The following is a 20,915-nucleotide window of genomic DNA, read 5'->3' as shown; positions in this document are numbered from 1 at the left end:
TAGTTATCATTCTGCAAATGTACATTTATTAAGAATACTTTATATTTTTATAATCAAATGGGCTGATGATGATCAAATGTATGCCAAGGACTGGAAATCATGAGCACATATCTATTCCGTAGGCACTTGCTAAACATGTAGTCTGTGGCAGAATGACTTCAGTGATGAATTCTTGCCTTTAAGAGGTTTATATTTTAGATTTGTGCATTAAATTCTACAAGGAGGGTCTGGAGAGCTACTTTAGCCTACAAAAATCTTGTCACACAAGCTTGAGAATCTCAGTTCACACACTCTTTCTTTAATGTACTTTTTAAAAATAATTTCATACATGAAAATTTTCTTTGCATTATGTCCACCCCTCCCAGTCCCTTATGAACTCCTCCCATGTCCTCACACTCCACCTCGGTCTCTTGTCCTTTTTGATTATTATTGCTACATACACATATATTCATTTGTAAATATATAGAGAGATGCATATATATAAAACACTGAGTCCATTTAGTGGGGCTGGTGGAGATGGTGGGCAGCACACACTCTTAATCCACACTCTGGGGAGAAAGAGACAGGGGCTCACTTTTCAGTCAGTCTAGCTGAATTACAAGCACCAGATTCGGTGAAGGACCCTGTCTCAAAAATAAGGCAGAGAGTGATTGGTGAAGGCACCTAAGTCACTTAAGGCCTCCACATGCATGTGTATACGTACACACAAAGAAAGAAAAGAAAAACACCTCCATGAAACTTTGAGAAGTACCTCTGCATTCCAGACCACACTGAACCAACCAAGGGAAGGTTTAACAACTCCATAAGTTACCTAAATGAACAGCTAAGAGTTATTGGTTTTAATGGAGAAAAAGACAAGGAACATATTAATCTCAAAACAATACTGTGCAAGCTTGATGTTATGCTTGGGCGCTGAAAAGCTCAGAGAAAGAACCTAAAATTTACTTACTTCTGGATTATGGGGGCTAGAACTGTAGAAATGGAGGACAAGTCAGGATTCACACAGTTCACAGGTGATCCAGACCGAAGACAGGAACAAGTGTTTATTAAATGACAACTCACTGCACTCATTATATGAATAGTTTCAAAAGCTGTAAAACTGTTGGATGTGGTAGCTCACGCCTTTAGTCCCAGCACTGAAGAGGCAGGTGGATCTCTGTGAGATCAAGGCCAGCCTGGTCTACATAGCGAGTACCAGGCCAGGCCAGCTGGGACTACAGGAAGAAAAAAAAAAAAAAAAAAAAAAAAAAAAAAAAAGCTGTAAAACAATCTTAGGAGCATCAGTTTACCAATGGTTCTATGGTTCTTGTCAGTTAATTCATGTTTCTCAGCTCCTGTAACTACTTTTGACACTATGGGTAAAAGTTGTGTCATATGGTCTACCCTTAATCCAACACAGAATGTGAAGGAACAAACATGGTGGACCATCAAATGAGAGGGCAAGCTGGAGATGAACGCAAAGTCACTCACAGAAGATTCAGTAATACGTAGAACTGATTCTACTGGGAGATGGTCTATAACTTTTTTGATGATTTTTGGAATATGTAGATAATCTTAAAGGTTGAAAAGAATTTCATTTATTCCTCTCCTGTACAGCAGGCCTTAAATACAGTCCTAGAGTAGATAGTGTTCTAGTTTGCCTTCAATTTCTTGGACAAAAAACTCTGACCAATGCCAACTTGGGGATGAAAGGTTTATATTATTTTACATCTCCAGGGTCACAGTTCATCAGGGAGCCCAAGGTAGGAACTCAGAGCAGGAACCTGGAGGCATGAGCTGGAGCAACGGCCGTGGAGGAACATTGCTTATAGGCTTGCTCCCCTGGCCCCTGCTCAGCCTGCTTTTATATATGATACAGAACAACCTGCCCAGTGATGGCACTTCCCACAGTGGGCTGAGCCCCACCACATCACTCAATAATCAAGAAAATACCCCACAGACATGGCTACAGGCCAGTCTAATGGCAGAAATTCCCCATGAGGCTCCCTCTATTCAGGGATGCCAAATAGACAACTAAAGCTATCCAGCACAGATGGTTACCATCATACAGTCATGCTACTTTTGCACCAGAGGGCACATATTTTGTTTGGCAGGTTGGTGTTGTAGTTTTTAGGGTTCACAACTGAGTAAGACCATTAGTACCTTTTTTCTCCTAGCAGCATGCATAGCATCTTCTGTTATTATGAAAACTTTCCATCAAGGAGGAAGAGTCCAGCACAGTTTCAGTTTAATTTCTCTGTATTTTATAACTAAGGATCCTATTGCATCTTCAGCAATAGGGACTTATAATCTCATCCTGGTGGGCAACCAAGAAGAATGGTAAGAGCTTCTTATTATTTTGGGGACTTCAGAGGTCTCCCTGACCAAAATCTCATAAAGAGGTATCCCATACATAGCACTGGCATTTTTGTTTAATAACCTGTGGCTTCTTAGAACACATTATCCAGCTATAAAGGATATCACCCTTCTAACTCTTTTTCTTATCTCTTTAATTGGTTTACAAAGTAGTTTCCAAGTGACTTCTTCATTTACCCTTCATGATGAACAGTCTTCCCTCCCTATCCCCTTATCTCCCTCATCTTGTCACCCCCCCATCCTTACTTAACCCTTTCTACCTCTAGTATTGCCCCTCTTACACAGCCTATGTTCTACTGGAGTACCTCCCTTCCACTTCAGTGGCCCCCTGCTGGCTTTCTGACTGTTATAGGTTCTCCAAGTTAAACACAAAAACCTAAAGATTCAGAGCTAAGATCCACATGTAAGAGAGAATATGATGCATTTGTTTTTCTTGGTCTGGGTTACTTCATTCATTATAATTTTTCTACTACCATCCATCATAATTTTGTTTTCCTTTATAGCTGAATACAAGTCCACTGTGTATGTGTACCACATTTTCATTATCCTTTCATCTGAAAGGCTATCTAGGCCAATGCCATTCCTAGCTATTGTGAATAGAGCAGCAATGCATGGTATTATAAATCTGGTCAAAAACTCATGGCTGAGGAGATCACAGACCTTAGAGGGGATTTACTGCTGTTGGTTAGCTACATTGAAATGGTACCAAACAGGCTTCTAAATATTTATGTTTATACTCAGAAAAATTCTACTCCAGCTTTAATGAGAGAAGTTTCTCTTTGCATTAAACAACAGTGAATTTAGACTCATGACTGCTCAAGGTGCTTAGAAGAAATGACAACTGAGTGCTCAGTCCTAAAGAGGATATTTATACCACCCCCCCTCTAAGACTCAGAGAAATTCTAGAAGAGAGACCAGAAATAATATAAAAGCTGGAAGATAGGAGAAAGGGATGTGAAATGCTACATTCAGGGCATAACGCAGCCATTGAAAACATGATCTCATAGCAGCTGTGATTGCCTACACTGGGCCTACACAAGACAAGGCCTGTCAATAGGCAACTATGGATTGGAGGTGTGGAGTCTCATGGAGTCTTACTTAATCCTGCTGAACTATTGGATACAATGCAGTAAGACGGAGAGCCACTGTCTTCAACCATACACATAACAGTAAACCCAATAGGCTCCACTGGATCCTTCCAAACCAGGGTCACACAGTCAATCCTGGTTAACTCAATGGAGAGCTTTGGTTATCAACTTGGCACACCTAGGTAGAAGGAACCTCAAATGAGGAACTATATCCATTGGACTGGTCTGTGGCCATGTCTGTGGGCCATTTTCTTGATTATTGAGTGATGTGGGAGGGCCCAGCCCACTGTGGGTGGTGCCACCCTTGGGCAGGTGGTCTTGAATTGTTATAAGAAAGCAGGCTGAGCACCAAAGGGGGACTGGGGGAAGCAAGCCAGTAAGCAGCATTCCTCTATGGCCTGTGAGTCAGCTCCTGCCTCCAGGTTCTAGCCATGAGTTCCTACCTTGGGCTCTCTCAGTGTGAACTGCAACCCAGGAGATGTGAGCCAAATAAACCCTTTCCTCTGCAAGTTGGTTTTGGTCAATGTTTTTAATCACAGCAATTGAAAGTAACTAGAACAGTGTGTCAAAAAGAAACCAAAAAGACATGAACGTAGCAGAGACCTGTAGGGAGGGAGGGGGTTCACAGGAGTGGGAAGGAGATAAGAGGAAGTGGGGTAAAAGTACTCAGAATTCATTAATTGAAATTAATTAATTGAGATAAAATGAAATTGCCAAAACCAAATTTAATCAATAAAGAAAGAGAAAAAGGCTCTTGCTGCTGGAACGTTCCCACTAGCCTGGTTAGTCAGAACCTACCCACTAGGTCACCAGTGCCCTTCTTTGGGATTAGTCCCGTTTGCACTGCTCCAGGGCTCACCTCTGCCTTCAGAGGGCAGAAATTGCAGCACCATCCACTCAGGCCCACCTTCCCACTTTGGGAGAGGTCCTTTCTCCATGATGAAAGCTCCTGATTAGCGTGGTAAGTTGGTAAGATCTCAGCCACTCAGCTGCCATTGCCCTGTGGCTCCAGGGCTGCTGTCTACCCTGCTTAGCTCCTCAGAATCTTCTTCCTTGGTTCCCTCTTAACTGCCTTGAGACTAGGTTACTTTGCCCTGTCTGAGAGCTCCTGGCTAGCCTGTCAGAAACCACCCACTTGGTCCTTTCTCCCAACTAGGCTACCTAGAACCATTTGGGGCCTCCAATAAAAAAATCAAAAGTAGGAAACTGAAGCAGAGGCAAAACTAACTATTCATACCTGATCAGAATGCAACCAAGCTACACCAGAAATAAAAACAGAAACAAACTTCAACAAAGGCAATCTAGAATTTCATATCAGACACACACCCAACAAAAAAGTCCATATACCCAGGTCACAAGGCAAAAACACAAGTAATATGAAAAAACAAGTTAATATATCTCCACCAAATCCCACAGTCATATAGCTGTCTTCTACAATAAGAACTACCCAGAGGAACCCAGTATTCAGAACTTAAAACACAATCAAAAACATGATAAAAGAATTCAAGGAGTTTAACAAACACACAAATAAATGAATTTTAAAAACTCAAAGAGGCTAGGAATAAACTCCTGACTGAATCTCAAGAAAATACAAGTATATAGTTGAATGAAATGACAAAGACAATTCAGGATTTGAAAAGTGAATTCACAAAAGAAATAAAAATATTGAAGAAAAATCAAGCTTAAATAAAGATGAAATTGAAAAACTCAATAAGCAAATTTGAAACTACAAGAGAAAGCCTCACCCGAAGGATCGATCGAATGGAAAGCAGAACATCAGGACTGGAAGACAAAGTTGAAGAACTGGACCCTCAAGCAAAGACTATGAAAACATTTTAAACATAGGACTGGAATATGCAGAAAATGTAGGACACCATGAAAAGAACAAGTCCATACATCATAGGTAAGAGAAAGGAGAAGAATCTCAGATCAATAGCATTGACCTCATCTTCAATGGAATTATAGAAGAAAACTCTAAATTAAGGTAAGACATATCCATAGAGGCACAAGAAGAACAGGGAATACAAATAGTCGGAAGCAGAGCAGAAACTCCCCACAATATATCATAGCAAAAACACTAAATGCACACAACAAAGAAAGGGTACTGAAAACGTCAAGAGAAAAACAAGTTACATAATGGAAACACTTCAGAGTTATCACTGACTTTTGAATACAAAGTACAAACCAGAAGAACAAGGGGCACAGCTTTCAAAGTTCCAAATGCTCACAACCCTGAATACTTTAGCCAGCAAAACTGTTTATCATAGTTAAAAGACAAAAAGAAATTTCATGATACAAATAGGCTGTAATAATTTATGCCTACCAAACCATCCCTAGAGAGAATACTTGAAGCATTACAAAGGACTGAAGAAAGGAGTGACCACACCCAGGAAGCTACAGAAACAAAAAAAAATGAAGTTTTAATTACAGAAACACAAAATAGGACTAAAATCACAAACAGAAAATAGAGTAACAGTAACAAATATATATTTTTCAATAATAACTTAAATATCAATGGCCTCAATTCCACAGTAAAAGTCAAGAGTTAGTTGAATGGATTAAGAAATAAAATCCAGGGCTGGAGAGATGATTCAACAATTAAGAATACTACTTGTTCTTACAGAAGACCTGAGTTCAAATCCCAGCACCCACATGGCTGTTAACAACTGTCCATAATTCCAGTTCCAGGAGATCCAACAGCATCTTCTGGCATTGCATGACACAGTTGCACTTATATACATGCAGGCAATACATGCATCCACATAAAATAAAAGAAAAAGAAATAAAATCCATCTTTTTGTTGTCTACAAGAAACGCATCTAACTTTCAAGAATAGTCACCACCTTAGAATGAAAGAATGGAAAAAATATTCCAAGCAAAAAGCATTAAGAAACAAGCAGGTATTGCTATTCTAATATCTGACATGATAGACTTCAACTTAATATTAATCAGAAGAGATAAAAATGTCCACTTCATTCTGATTGAGGGAACAATCTACTAAGAAGACATTATAATCATGAACATATGTGTACCAAATTCTGGTGCACCCGATTTCATTTAAAAAAAATGTGACATTAGACTTGAATGTTCTACTCTTCAATCCATGAAAATCAGAGACAGGTGGATCTTTGCGAGATTAAGGTCAGCCTGTGGCTACAAGAAGATGCTGTTTCAAAAAATTAAAAAAAGATTGCAGAGGCTTTTGTTGTAAAGATATTTAACAGAAGACAATAGAAAGAAGGGTTGCTGGAAGATGGGGCAGCGCACGCGATAATTATTCACATAAGAGCGCCTCAGCTAACACAGTAGTTTTAAAGGTGCAAAGGAACTAAGAGCTTGGGAAAGAACTAGCAACCAGTTGTCAAAGTTAGAACAAAATATCAGAAGCACCCCTCTCTAAGGCCTTGTTCCATTCTCTGATATTATACTTTGTGGGGACCTAAAGGCCCCACCTTGCATAGGTCCGAAAGGAAGTTACTGGGGGTGCAGCCTGGCTTGCTTTGAAGGTCTGAAGAATACTTCTGCACTGCTGAGGAGTGCATGATCAGTGCACTTCCTTAAGATACACCCTCGGGGAGGAGGGGGGAGTTCCAAGTGCCTTTATAAGGCTTTGTAACACCTGCAATAAATGAGTCCCTGCTTGACTAGTGTCTGAGTGTCCCTGGGTATTGGGGGAGCGTGGGCTGGCGAACGGCGTGCTTATTCATCCCCAATCATCACCTCCCCTGGGGTCACTGGTTCGAACCCCCAGCAACACTTCTGATGAGACAGTTTATTAAATGATATAATATAAAAACTGCATTTATGCTATACATTTTCTGTCTGAGTAATCAGAATTTTCTTAGCTATTTCATGCCCATCCTTAAACTATAGTACAACTTCTAGGATGAATAACCCAAAACTATGAAATAATGTGATCTAACTCTTTAATTGTAGTTCCATCTATCTGTGTCTCTACTTGACTGTGTTTGTACAATACACATCTTAGAACACAGATTCTTCAGCCTAGGTGCCTGCATATCACTCACCAATTAATTGTCTGATGTTGCATGAAGGTCAAGCATATTAACCTCTCTAGGCCTCCATTTCCTCATCTGTGAGCTAGAGATAATTACAACGAGCTCAAACCTTGTTAAAGGCTTTAAAGAAGCTAATGCTTGTAAATCGCTAACTATAGTGAACTATAGTGTAATGCATTGCTACAAATAAGCCATGATACTTACCTAATGTTACTCTTCTAGGCTTTGGCCTCTTATTTTGGTTCATTCTCTTTGTATACTCAAATCGACTTAAGAAAAATAGTGGCTAACTTTCTGCTATTGCTGCAGTGAAAAAATATGTACAATAATCACAACCATGACATAATTTGAATCCGTGTACATGTACAATTATAATTTAAGAAACCAGATTTCCAGTGTACATGCATTCAAGTTATGTCATGGTTGTGTTTATCATACATATTTTTAATTTATTCATTCACAGTTTCATACATACATAAAGTGCTTTGATATTCACCGTCACTGTATTCTCTGACTCCCTCCACCCCCACCAAACCCCTTCTTCCCAGCAAGTCCCCCTTCTTACTGTCATATCTTTTGTGTACATCTGTGTATGTGTGGCCCACTGTGTTTAATTAGGTTAGCCTGTGTGAGCATGGGTGGGGGATTATTTAATTGAGCAAGGGCATTTTTCCAGGGGCCACATCACTGAGGAAGGCGACTTCCCCTCCCCCAGCAGCCATGAAGTACCTCGGAGGTGGGGGGTGGGGGGTGAGATCTCATGAGTCTATCTCCCATCCATACAGAATTGTCAGCAAAGTCTTATTCCAGTCCTGGGCAGGTAAACACAGCATTCCTTATATAATTTCTAAGGAATTTGGATTCCATTCACTTAAGACAAATCTACGAAAATAAAAGTTTCTAAGTATAAGTAAAATGTCTGATACTTTGATACCTAAAAAGACATTAAATGTCTTTTAAGAAAGAAACTAGAGCCTGCGAAACATTTTATTATTTCTATTCAAATGCTAGGCATTTCTGTTCTAAAAAGTGAAAATACCCTCGGAGAAACAAAGAGGAAAGTTAAATTAATTTCACAGGCACTTTAAAGCACGACATACATTTCAGAGGCTGGCTTATCCCATACACATGTGGGATTGCTTTCGCCATGCTTTTACCTGTGTAGACAGTTGATCTAGATTAAGAAATGTTCACCTTTTGCTGTTTTGTGCCTGCCCTCTCTGCCCACTTGGCTGAGTTCCACACTTGTCATTGGTTTTTATCACCTTTCTCTGCTTGTTTAACTGTGTCGTAGGAAATCAGAATCAACAGTGACAAGAGCAGAGGGCCAGTCTGATTTCATTAGATGACAATCTGCCTTCCATCACTGTTGGCAAAAAAGCAATACATTGAAAACTGACCATGTCACAAGCATACAACCAGCTTTAACCAGAATCTTCTCTTTCTAGATCAACATAGATCATTAGAATAACAATGCAAGTGAAAAGATTTCCAAGTTTAATGAGAAAGGAAGTACATTTAATGTCACTTAGTGGTTGAGGAAGGTGGTTTAACTATAGGACAGTGGGGAGTTTATTTTTAGCAAGCTATTTTTGTCAGTAAAGAAGCCCAAGAATAAATACTGACAAGCTATCAATGTGCTACATTTTCATTCTTAGTCTCCTTGAGATACACAGTTCATCTGGCTGTCTCTTATCAAAGTAAGCCTCAGCCAATGAAGACAGGGCCCTCCATTGGCAGATCAAAAGTGGCCCCACCTAATAGCCACATCCAGTGCAAATGGGCCTTGTGAGCAGACAGTTGCTCTACAAGAACACAGTCGTCTCATGTACCTGAACTACTAACTGCTTAGGAATATTTGGAGCCTTTCTGTCTCTTGCATCTAAAGCTGGAGCAGCTAATCAGATCATTTCAAGTTATATGAGGCTGATATGAGGCTGTATCCATGTCACCTAATTATCTTCTTACAATTCTACCCACAGCAGGCATGTGGGTTATCTTTTATACACATCCTAAGTGTGGGTCTCAGCAACAGCAGGAATCAAAAGTGATAGCAGCAGATGTCATTGACTACCAGGGGATGGAGACTTTTGATTTAATTGCTGCTTATAATTTTATTTCTTTAGTCAGTGCTATTTATGGCTCCATTTTACATTAAATCACTAGACGTTATATCTCAGTCAGTAGGGAGAAGAGGAGAGGAGAATGGCAATAATCTCAGGGTATTGGTACAGGAATTGGATTCAAATATATTAAGACAACCATTCTCTACCTATAAATCTTATTTATCAGATGTTGCCTGTTCCTAGGTTAATCTGTAATTTACTCTTTCATATTAATTCCTTGGGTTTATTGACCACCTGCAATGTATAACGCTCTGTATCTGTATCTATCTTACTTTTTGTGGGGGAAGAGAGGGGAAAATGTGATGAGATAAAAAAAGAGCGAGGGAGGGAAGGAAGGAGGGAGGGAATTAAGAAAAATATAATCAAATGCTGTTGGGTAATAAGAATAATGTAGAAAAATTGCAAAGAAGGAAGCAGAGAGCACTATGGATGGGTTCAAGCTGGAGAGAAGACATGGGTGGCACGAAAGAGTGAGCCAGGCAAATAATTATGAGAAAGCAATTCCAACGTGAAGCCCCTTTTAGTGTATGGTCATCCCCTCCAAGTGATGGGAAAGAGGCCCATAAGCCTGAACCACTGTCTGTGCCTGACCATGGACAGTGTACAGGAATTCAAAACACTCTTAACAAAGCCCAGATCAGCAACTGTGCAAAGAGCATTTAATAAAATGTACATTCTTAAACACTAAGAATGTTTAAATGTTAAATACTCATTTTAAAATGTAAGATATTTGCAGAGGCAGGCGAATCTCTGTGAGTTCAAGGCCAGCCTGGTCTACATAGTGAGTTCCAGGACAGCTGGGGCTACAGGGAGACCCTGTCTCAAAAAGACCAAAAAAAAAAAAGTAAGATATTGAAGAATATATTTGTATAAGAATAAAATATTGAAGTTTGAAAGGTGCTCATCAAACCCATCATATATCTTTTTGTCCTTTGTCATCATGTCATATATCTTTTTGTCCTTTTGTTACACTGTTAGTCTTTTCAAACTAAACACTTGGAATAAAACACGTGTGTATATGTATGAGCATGCAGGTGTGCATTTGTGTGTTTATTTTGGTATAGCCTGTCAGAGTATGGTATATCATATGTCTTCATCAAGTGAGTTGAGCATATGGCTTCCGGTCTGATATATAACCAGTTACAGCTTTGAACTGGCCAATGGCATAATGCTGTATTAACACAAATGATGTCATTTGGAGCTTAGAAATAAGGCAACAAAGGGAAATCTTCCATTAGTGTTTTTCTGGTTTTGCTCAGAAGAAAGTCTCATTGATTTTTCCCTAAGTACAAACACTAAAAGGCGGCACGTCTTATAATGTAGAGATAGATTTCATTCAATTCTACCCTACTTCTTCCTTCCAATTTTACAAGTACCAAGAGAATTAGCAATTAAACTATTTAAATTCTGAAACAATTCAACCCTTCCCCACTAACAAAAAATGGTGGATAAAATTTTAAAAATGGCAGGATATATGGCCCCATTTTTAATGAATGATTTGACTTGGCGCTGTGCTTCCTAGGATAGTATGAGAATTGATCCTCAAAATCAGCATGACTCTGGACAAACTGACAGGATCCAGTTTGCAAATCTGCAAAGCCCATATCCTGCACTAGCTTATGAGAACACCAACAAGGATTCGAGGAGTTGTGCAGAAAGCCAGATGGCCAATATCAAACAAGTCCCTTGAGATAATCATGGAAGTGATTAACATGTGTGTTCTTGGAGGGTAGATGCTGCATCTGAGAGGCAAGTCATGTATCAAATTATCTGATCCTCACATCCTTTAACCTAGAATCCCATTTCTAAGAATTTCCCCTACAGCAATAAAGCCATGAGTGTGAATACATTTATATAAAAAGTCATAAGGGCAAAATATCCATCAAAAGAAATGAATCAGTAAATTAAAATACAAAGAGACACTACACTGCCTTTTAAAAATGATGAAGTAGGGACTAGGGAGAAGGTTTAGCAATTGAAGTGCTCCCTGTACAAATGTGAGGACCCAGGTTCCAGAGCAAGCTGGTTAAGTAGACCATCCAAATGGGTGAGCTCTGTGTTGAGTGAATAAGGTGGAAAGTGATCCACACACCCACGTACACATACATGTTTATCCACACACATGTGCACATACATATACATACTACATACATAAATACACAAACCAGAAAATGATAAAGTAGCTCCAGGTTTAGGTTTGAGGGAATATTTTCCAATACATTTTTTAATTTTATAAGTAGGTCACAGAACCATATCTGTGTGAAGTAACCTCTGCACACAAGACTCTAGAATGTATCGATAAAGCCTCAGCAATAGTTACTACCTTACTTGACCTTCACTGCACTGTTTTAATTTTTATAATTAGCATGTAATATTTGCATGCTATGTTTAAAAAAAAAGTTAATTACTTCAACAGAAATAAATACTGTATATCAAACTTCAGTGACACCTAAATATCTAGCATGACTATAAATATATTAAAGTAAAAGACAACTGACATGCTTTTTCTTTTATTTATTATGTGTATGTATATTTTTCTGCATGTATGTAAGTGTACCACATACATGTGTGCATTGCTTGTAGAAGTCAGATGTTGTCAGATCTCCTGGAACTGGACTTACAGACAGATAGATGTTCACTGCCATGTGGGTACTGGGAACCTAAGCCAGTCCTCTGCAAGAGCAGCTGGTGCTTTTAAACACCGAGCCATCTCTCCAGCCCTGACATTATGTTTTATAAAACTCCATAAACCTGAATCATTAAGATCAGGATCAGGGTCATAAGGCAGAATTTTATCTATTCTACTTCATATGGTATTGAGAAATTCATGTTTTAAAGTCTTCCATCATTCATGGGTTTTTAGGGAAAGCTTCATTTAATGAATTCATACAAAGACAATTCATTAGAATTGCCTGTAGGATATTGAGTTACTCTGAGACACTGCTTTTATATGAGTATAAAATGAGGTCCCCTCTGAAGTCCAGCTGGATTGAAATGTGGGCAAGTGTTGAAATGACAACAGAAGAGAAAGTTTCATTAAATTCAGACAAATCAAAAGCAAAGGCCTTCAAGTTGAGATCAAATCAGACAGAGAGCAAGAGCCAATAAGCTGAAAAGGGACATTCCTCCTGAGTGGGGTGAGACTTCCTAAGATTTATTACATGATAGAAACAGGGCTTTAAAAAAATTAATGAATCCCAAGAAGTTACTAAGAAAAAGAAGTATCTCAGAGCAGTAACTATCACAGAAAGTGCTATGGAGGAGGCAGGGAAATTTTGGGGCCCATTCATGAGAGGCAGAACAATCACATTGAATAGGCTAGTGGCTAGCCCCAGCACAGCGGTAGTAGAGACACACAAGGCTGCCATTTTGATTCCTGACCCCTCTCCAGATCACATTTTGAAAAGTTAGGCTAAATAATCTGCCCAGCATTTCAAGCCCCATCTCTAACCCAGAAGTTCTCCAAACTTTTGATCTTGAGATCTGTTTACATTCTTGAAAGTAATTAAAGAATCAAACTGGCTTTCTTTTATACATGTATATATAAATAGAATCTATATGCTGGTGATAAATATATGTTTATGTGTGTATGTATTTACCACATTGACAGTTTAATGTGATTTCGTATTAAAACATAAGAACGCATATTCCCTCAGCTTCCAGAACAAGGATGTCATCACATACCAGGTACCTTCTGGAAAGCTCTTCTGTATGCTCTCCAAAGAACTGACATTACCATGAAACATGCTTCAGCCTCTCAGTTAACCTGAGGAGCCAATTTTTTTCCCTAGGCATCAGGATCACACTGTGAGAATTATTTTGACCTCAAGTTTATGCTTCATTTTCTAAGACTAGAGTGAGGGGTCAGTGAACAACCTCACAGTCCAGTGAATTGTGTTTCCTGTTCAGGCTCCAATAGGAACCCCCAAACCAAGTCTCTGTAAATTCACTATGTGTGCCAAGCTGCACTGGAGTTCCTGAGATACCTTCTGGCTACAACTAAGTCCTTCACAGAGAGTCCTATGCTACCTCTCAGGGCACTGTTGATAGATCCCCCAACTCCCACTTAAAGCCAAGATGGATGACTTTGTACCAGGAAGATGTTGCTTTTATCCTGAGCTCATTGTTATACATTATGTTGTTTCCATGTGAATAGTAATGTGTCTGTTCCCATCCCTTTGTTCTTTCTCCATTCTATAAAGAGCACCTGCCCAGAAATGAGCCTGAGAATGGATCTTGGACCTGCCCATAAATAGCAGACTCTCCCTGAGCTACTGGGGGATTGTAGGTTTTTCTTTTTTCATGTATATGAATATTTTTCCTGCATGTATGTAAGGGTACTTCGTGCATGCAATACCCACAGAGGCCAGAAGAAGCTGTCAGAGTCCCTAGATCTAGAGTTACAGACTCCAGTTAAACACTCATGTGGGTGCTAGGAACCAGGGTGCTCCAATGCTGCTAGTCACTGAGCCAACTGTCCAGCCCCTATAGCTTACTAATGTTTACTTAATTCCTTACACCTGATATATTTTTTTAAAAATTTTATTTGCTTTGTCCAAATACTCTGAAATAATAACATGCTACTAGATGAGGAGATTGAATGTTACAGTTTTCTCTGTACTTCTCTAAAATGTATTTGTAGGATGCAATGTTAAAGTATTTCTCTATAGCTTAGTAGATAAGAATGTTATGTGATACATTGCTGCGTGCTTTGTATGTACATCCATGCTTCTAGTTATTTACGCAGTTAAACATAGCCAGAAGTGAGATGCACGTGACTGTCCAGAGATACTCCTAGAATCGTCTACTATGTGTACATAGTCTCCTATAACCTGCATGGCTTTGTACTATTTTGGCTTTACTTCCAGGTCCCAGGTGGAAGATTCTAGTTCCTTTCTGTTTCCAACTTGCTGAACTCATCAAATACTGTTCATCTTATGGCAACACAGGATCTTAAAGATCTATACACAAACCTAGCATCTTTACTTTCCAGATATTAATTAACAGAATGTTCTCTGGGAAAGATTGTATCTCTCAGTGGCCACCAGAGAGCAGAATTAATCAGTGGCCTTCATAAAGTTCAGTGAAACATGTGCCAGGGAATATTTCTGTGCAGATGGAATTCGCAATGAGTTGTTTTGTAAAGGGTTTTTATCTCCTAGAATAACCAGTAAACAAAGTGTTTGAAGTGGTGACATGGCACAGTGCTCATTACTAACAAAGGGCTTTCACCCCTTGCACAAAGTGTAAGCCACTCATTTCTGAGCAAATGGAGAAGCTTCTGCAACCTGGAAAACAAAGAATGGATTGGAGTTATTGTTTATTGGTCAAGAGCTAGAGACTCGGTCTCTGCCTGGCTCTGCTGTGCCGTTTCCATGGGGGCTGCAGTGAACATGATAGGAGACTGGATCCATAGTGACCGTCTCCTTCCCCAAGACCCACAGCTGATTCCACACCAGCCGCTTGCCTGGCTGGAAGACCTCCCCATCCTCTAAGAAGGGCTGGAATCTGCGTGACATCAGGCTTCAAGGGAGCCAAGTTTCATTAAGATGCAGGTAAAGCTTCCTCTAGCAAAAAGCTACGGAGCGTCATTAAAGTGGTAGGGAGACAAACAACACTGGTGCTGCATGCCAAGCGCCGTCGCATTTAACGGAATAATTTTATTATGAATACATTCTGCGCTGCCACAGTGAGCTGCTGGTGTAAAATGTGCTGCCAAGAAAAAAAGTGGATCTCTGCTAATTACATTTCATCCATATTTCAGAACTTTCCACAGCAATACAAGAGGATGGTGATAAAGGGGAATTTTATAACCAAGCTCACCTGCATTTTGGCGGCTTGTGTTGGCTTCAGCATGAAAGGTGTAATTCCTTATAACTCTATCAGCGCTGCTGTGACTGGCAGAAAAATGAAATCCCTCTTTGAATCCACCTGGACACACATAACTGCAGAAGAGCACGTGGCTGTCCAATCATTTCCTACCCACATGTTGTATTCTAGATTTAGCTTCAGTTTTATGTCAGATTAAATTGAAAAAAGGAGCATCTGGCCTTGGGGATGTGTCAGGACAGTGACAGAAAAGACAGCATCTTTACCTGCTTCAGGAGGGAGTTGTAAAGGACACAAGTGACAGCTTTCGCGTGGCTCTGCACCCTCTTGCCGGCTTCATTTTTCATGGCCAACAAGGCCAGCTGATTATTGAAGGAGATGAAAAGTCGCCCATGGGCTTCATCAAAGTGGAAAAGGCACCTGAAGTCCTGACTTTTGGGGAAAGAACAAGCCATCCTCTGGATGGACAGCTGGTGTTGAATATCCCAGAGTCTCAAAACCTGAGTGAAAAGTCATGAGAAGAAAAATCAAATAAATAAATCAGTACTAACACTGATTTTTTTTCAGTCAATGTCCTTCTAACTTGCTCCTGACCCTGGCTGTGGCCTCTGCAAGCACCGTGATTGGATTGGTTTATACTTCTGGCATGCCTCTAGGGTATTTGTGTCTTAGTTACCTGCTATGCTATAAGCTTTTCTATGGAAAGCATTGGATTTCCCTGTCCTTGAAATCAGACTCTTTATCTAGTATGAATTTGTAGTAGGCAAAACAATCCCCCCCTTAAAAAGGGGCCCACATGTGAACCCCAGAACCTGTCCATATGTCATCTTCCAAGGCAACAAATATTTTTTCAAGTGTGATTAAATTAAGAACTTTAAGATGGAGACATGAAATGGAATATTTGGGTGAGTGTTGTGTAAGCGCATGGCTCTTTAGATGTGGAAGGAAAAAGTAGAGGAAGAGATTCAGAGATGTGGTATAAAGGCTTTTCATAGTGATGCTGGCTATCAGGATGGGGAAGGGTGCCACGACTGAAGGAAGCTGGAAAGGGAAGGGGAAGTAGCTTCTCCACAGAGCCTCCAGAAGGGAGCAAGTGACCTGCCAACACCTTGACTTTAGCACTGTGAAAGTTCTGTCAGAATTCTAATCTACAGACTGCAAAATACTGCAAGTTCATGTCAATTCAAGTCTCTAAATTTGTGGCTATTTGTTACACTATAAATAAAAAATAATGTAATATTCTGTCTCTGTACTTGCACATATTTAGTGAAATAGGTGGCGGCAGTAAATTAAATCAAGTTCAAATAAACCAGAGATATTACTCAATACAATCAAGATGCAGGAAAAGAACACATTTATCAGTAGAGGAAGCATTGAACCCTTGCTCAAAAGAAAAAATTGCTTTAAATTTAACAGGTATTAATTGCTTTCCCTATTCTTTCATTCCCTTATGGCTGAATTCCAGTGCCGGTAAGTCACATAAAGTAGCCTGGGAAGAACACAGAAATTGTATTTTGGTGTGTACAACTGTGCAGTTATCTATTGTGCTAGACTTGGCACAGGCTGATGGGAAAAGAGTTGAAAGAAAGACCATCTTCCTGGGCTCTTCCTTCAGATCTGTCCCTTACTAGTAGAGTGGCTGCCAGTGAGTTCTTTCTTTTCTTGGGTATGTAGTGCATCTCCACCTCATCCAACGCTTTGAGAATTAAATGAGCTCTATGCCAAGCATTTGACACAATCACCAGCTTTCAATGAGTGTTCAAATAATTCTCTTTTGGCTGCATTTATTTTCTTGTTTTTCTCTGTGCCAATATTCAAACAGAAAGAGGCAAAAATATGCATTCAAATGAACTAGTCTAATTGTTCCAAAGCAATAATTATTTCTAAAGATAGATTCTATTTAATTGAGTGGTATCACCTCATAGGCAGGTAAACTCATGGGTCTTAATGTATTTCAACTCATATGCTCCTGTGGAAAAAAGAGTTGTCAAAAATGACAGTTCTATCCCACTCCATAAATGCACATAGATACATAGACACAATTTTACCTTTTGTTCCTTATGGTACATAACACATGATCTCATTCATGTCAACTGACTAACCAGCTATTTACTTTTATACCACTGATACATCCTACTACAGTTTTTAAAAGTAAATAATATCTGGGAGATGATCTTTCTCTGGAGAAAATGTGGAAATATATACAAAGTGAGAGAGAAGAGGGTTAAGAGATTTATGCAGGTGTGGCAAAGAGCGCAGGAAAGAATGTCTTTCCTGACCATGACATTCTTTCCTACACTCTTTGCCACATTGGCCAAAGTCCAGAGAATAAGAGAGTCAGGCTTTGAGCTTTATAACTCTCCCTTCATTAGGTTTAGTTGATAGCACAAGGATGTCATTATATGATATATTAGTCACATACATATAGTGACTCTCTTCTGAAAAGAGAGGAATTATTTATACTCTTTAAATCCTTCTCACTTCATATTCTTCCATAGCTAAATATTTATAATTGTTAGTACTATTATCATTATTTTAAATAATTTAGATGTTAGTTATTGCACCACTAATTTACCACACTGTCTATGAGAACCTCACAGCTCTCAGGCATCTGTTTTAAGCAATACACTCAGAATTGAACCACCTCTTCTAGGAGGTTCTGATCCTATAGGGCTTATGACTCCTTCAGAGTAGCATACTTTTGTTTTAGCTCATTAAGCCATTCTGCCATGATTGTTACCTGTCCTGAGATTCAAAACTCTAGATTCTACTACACATGCACACACATGCACACAGACCTGCATGCACACATGAATATATGTACAACACACACGTGTGTGTATGTGTGTGTACTGAAATTTTGTTTCATTTTCTTTTGTTTTGGTGATACACAGTTTTATGTAGCTCAGGCTGACTTTGAATTCAACAAGTAGCTGAGGATGACCTTGAACATCTGATACTCCGGTTTCCACCTCCCAAGTGCTAAGATTATGGGCAGGAACCCCCACATCTAGCAAAAATGAACATATTTAAAATTAATTTTCACTACCTATATTATAATTATGTTTTCTTTCTTAATGTGAAAGATAGGTTGACAAACTTCCAAAATTTCAATTAATTCATTCTTTTAATTTATAGTTTCCATGAAATTACACCTACATGTGCTGTAGCTACTTGCATCATGGTATCTAAGAACTTATGCAGACTCTTAACTCAGAGTTAGTCAAGTTCTTGAAAGGACATATGCAGGGCTCTGTACTTCATCTCCTCCTTCATATTATGAGGAATAAGGGCCTTAGCTTTACATTTTCATTATGGTAAATTCTAGCTTTGTGCCTGATGATGACATGTTTTGTTCATGCCTTTCCCTGCTTCAGTTGTTAACCTTTTATTAATGCAATATGAGAAGTCCTAGGGCATTTATGTACATGAGAATGACAAACCAGTGTACTGAGACCAGATACTTGGATCCTAGTTTAATCCCCTCCAGTTGGGTTATATATGTGATTTCACCCATACATTTCCTCACCTTTCTGTGCAGGACCCTACCAGATCTGAACTTATGTTAGTTTTGTGAAGAATGTAGTAAAATTGATCTAAATATTCCAAAATCACAAGTATATAAGGTGTATTGTGAGGGTCGGATTAAAATGTAGACTATCATCCTGCATAAATAAAACCACAATAAATCATTTTTTTCTTTTGTATGACAAATGTTACATCTTTGTTACAGACTCCCAGATAGAGGTGAACAGAACTGCTATTATTCACATAGACATAAATAAAACAAGAATAAATCTTTTCTTTTGTACTACAAATGCTATACTTATAAATAGGCAGCCTCGTGGATCGACAGGTGCATGAATACATGTACACATGGCAGAGAATCTGTTTTCAGTGCACTTTTAGAAGCTGAATCAGCAGCATGTCAGAATCAGTTCAAAGTCTATGGTAGATAGGCTGACTAGATTCACCAGATGGACAAGTAGTGGGGAACGGCTGGGGTGCCGACAACACTGCGGACAGTAGCAGGGATAAACAGAGTATAAGGGCTCTAGTGGGGGGAGGGAGGCTATGGGAGGGTGCCATTTGGGAAGTGGGTGTATAGTTGAATAAGATGTTCTATGTGATATACACACACACAAAAATTCAACAAATTTTATAAAACGAATTATATTTGAGGAGGAAGCATAAAAATTCACATCATGTTAATTAGTAGAGGTGATTACCATTAAAATCTACCCGATGACTTTATAGACACACAAGTGCCAAGGATCTGAGTGCAACCAATTATGACTAGTTATAATCAGATACATACAGATGAGAGATGCATGCTCCAACATCTCAGTGTTATTAGCAAAAACAATAAGTCTGTAAGAAACAATGTGTTACAGGGCTTATACTGAGTTCAATATTGTATAACTGTATTAATTCAACATCAAGCCTACAAATTTTATAGCCACTTTTGAAAGGGATGTATCTTTGCTCTGGAAACTTTTATTGAGTATGTTAAAGCTGTAATGAAATGCTTCTTCCAAAAAATAAATTAAAAAATAAATTTTTAAAAATAGATCCATAATTTCCTAATAATGACAGAAAAGTGAAGGAGGGGGGAGAAAGCAAACTCAAGCGATTATGTTACAAGGATGATTACTTGTATTCAAATGCTAAAATTCTGTAAGAGATGAATATAAATGTGTAATGAGAAAAAAGGCAGCATGTATCAGGATGTGAACTGCTAGATTTTGAAGACAATAGTGTCACAGCCCCACTCTCCAGGAGTAGTCCTCAAAAGTGGGTAGCCTAGGTATATTAGATAAGGATATGACAGGAACTGAGGGCATTGGCTGGCCTTCATATATTAATAACTCTATTTAGAATATAAGCCTTTCAATAATCCACAAAACCATAATCAGTAAATGCTTAAAGGCTATTTTGCTTGAAAGGCTATATACTAGCAGAATTTTCCTACTGAATACATTAACTGCAGTTTTTAGCTTAAAATCCTGTAACAGCTGTTTCTGCTCTCAAAGGAGTAAAGGTTAGAGAGGGAAGGTATGGGAAGGGGAGGGGAGGGGACGGGGGAGGGAAGCATTCTTTATAAATCCACACTTTTTGTTACATTTGTGGGTGTTTGTGGCTTTTTTCCCAACAGGGTCTCACACCATAGCCCAGATTAACCTGAAATTTACTACATAGCCTAGGCTAACCTCTAACTTGCAGTAACTTAGACTACTAGGCTAGAATTAAGTCTTGTTCTCTGCCATGCCTCTTTAAATATTACCATAACAATTATCTTCTCTCTCTTAAAGTGTCTTTTTCAGTTCTTTTCAACACATATAACAGAAAACGTACAATTCTAAGACTGATTTCTCATAACCTTTTCTAACTCTGTGTTCTATCACCAACCTTGAAAAAGTCAAAATGTTTCCTAACACTGTGACTTGTCCTGTAGAAAGTTCACTGAATCCTCAGTTCAAAATTACAATAAATTTAAC

General features: G+C 39.0%; 1 protein-coding gene across 1 annotated transcript in view; it reads right to left on the bottom strand.

Annotated features, from left to right (window-relative positions):
• Wdr49 (WD repeat domain 49) overlaps positions 1-20,915 on the bottom strand; it is a 178,656-nt gene that overhangs the window by 72,775 nt on the left and 84,966 nt on the right. The window contains exon 9 of the mRNA XM_008830150.1: positions 15,684-15,917. Within this exon, the coding sequence (XP_008828372.1) occupies positions 15,684-15,917 (234 nt within the window). The remainder of the gene's footprint in view (positions 1-15,683; positions 15,918-20,915) is intronic.

The sequence above is a fragment of the Nannospalax galili genome, unplaced genomic scaffold, assembly GCF_000622305.1.
Source record: "Nannospalax galili isolate Female #2095 unplaced genomic scaffold, S.galili_v1.0 scaffold33, whole genome shotgun sequence".
Classification (NCBI taxonomy): Eukaryota; Metazoa; Chordata; class Mammalia; order Rodentia; family Spalacidae; genus Nannospalax; species Nannospalax galili.
This window is presented reverse-complemented; position numbering and strand designations above follow the sequence as displayed.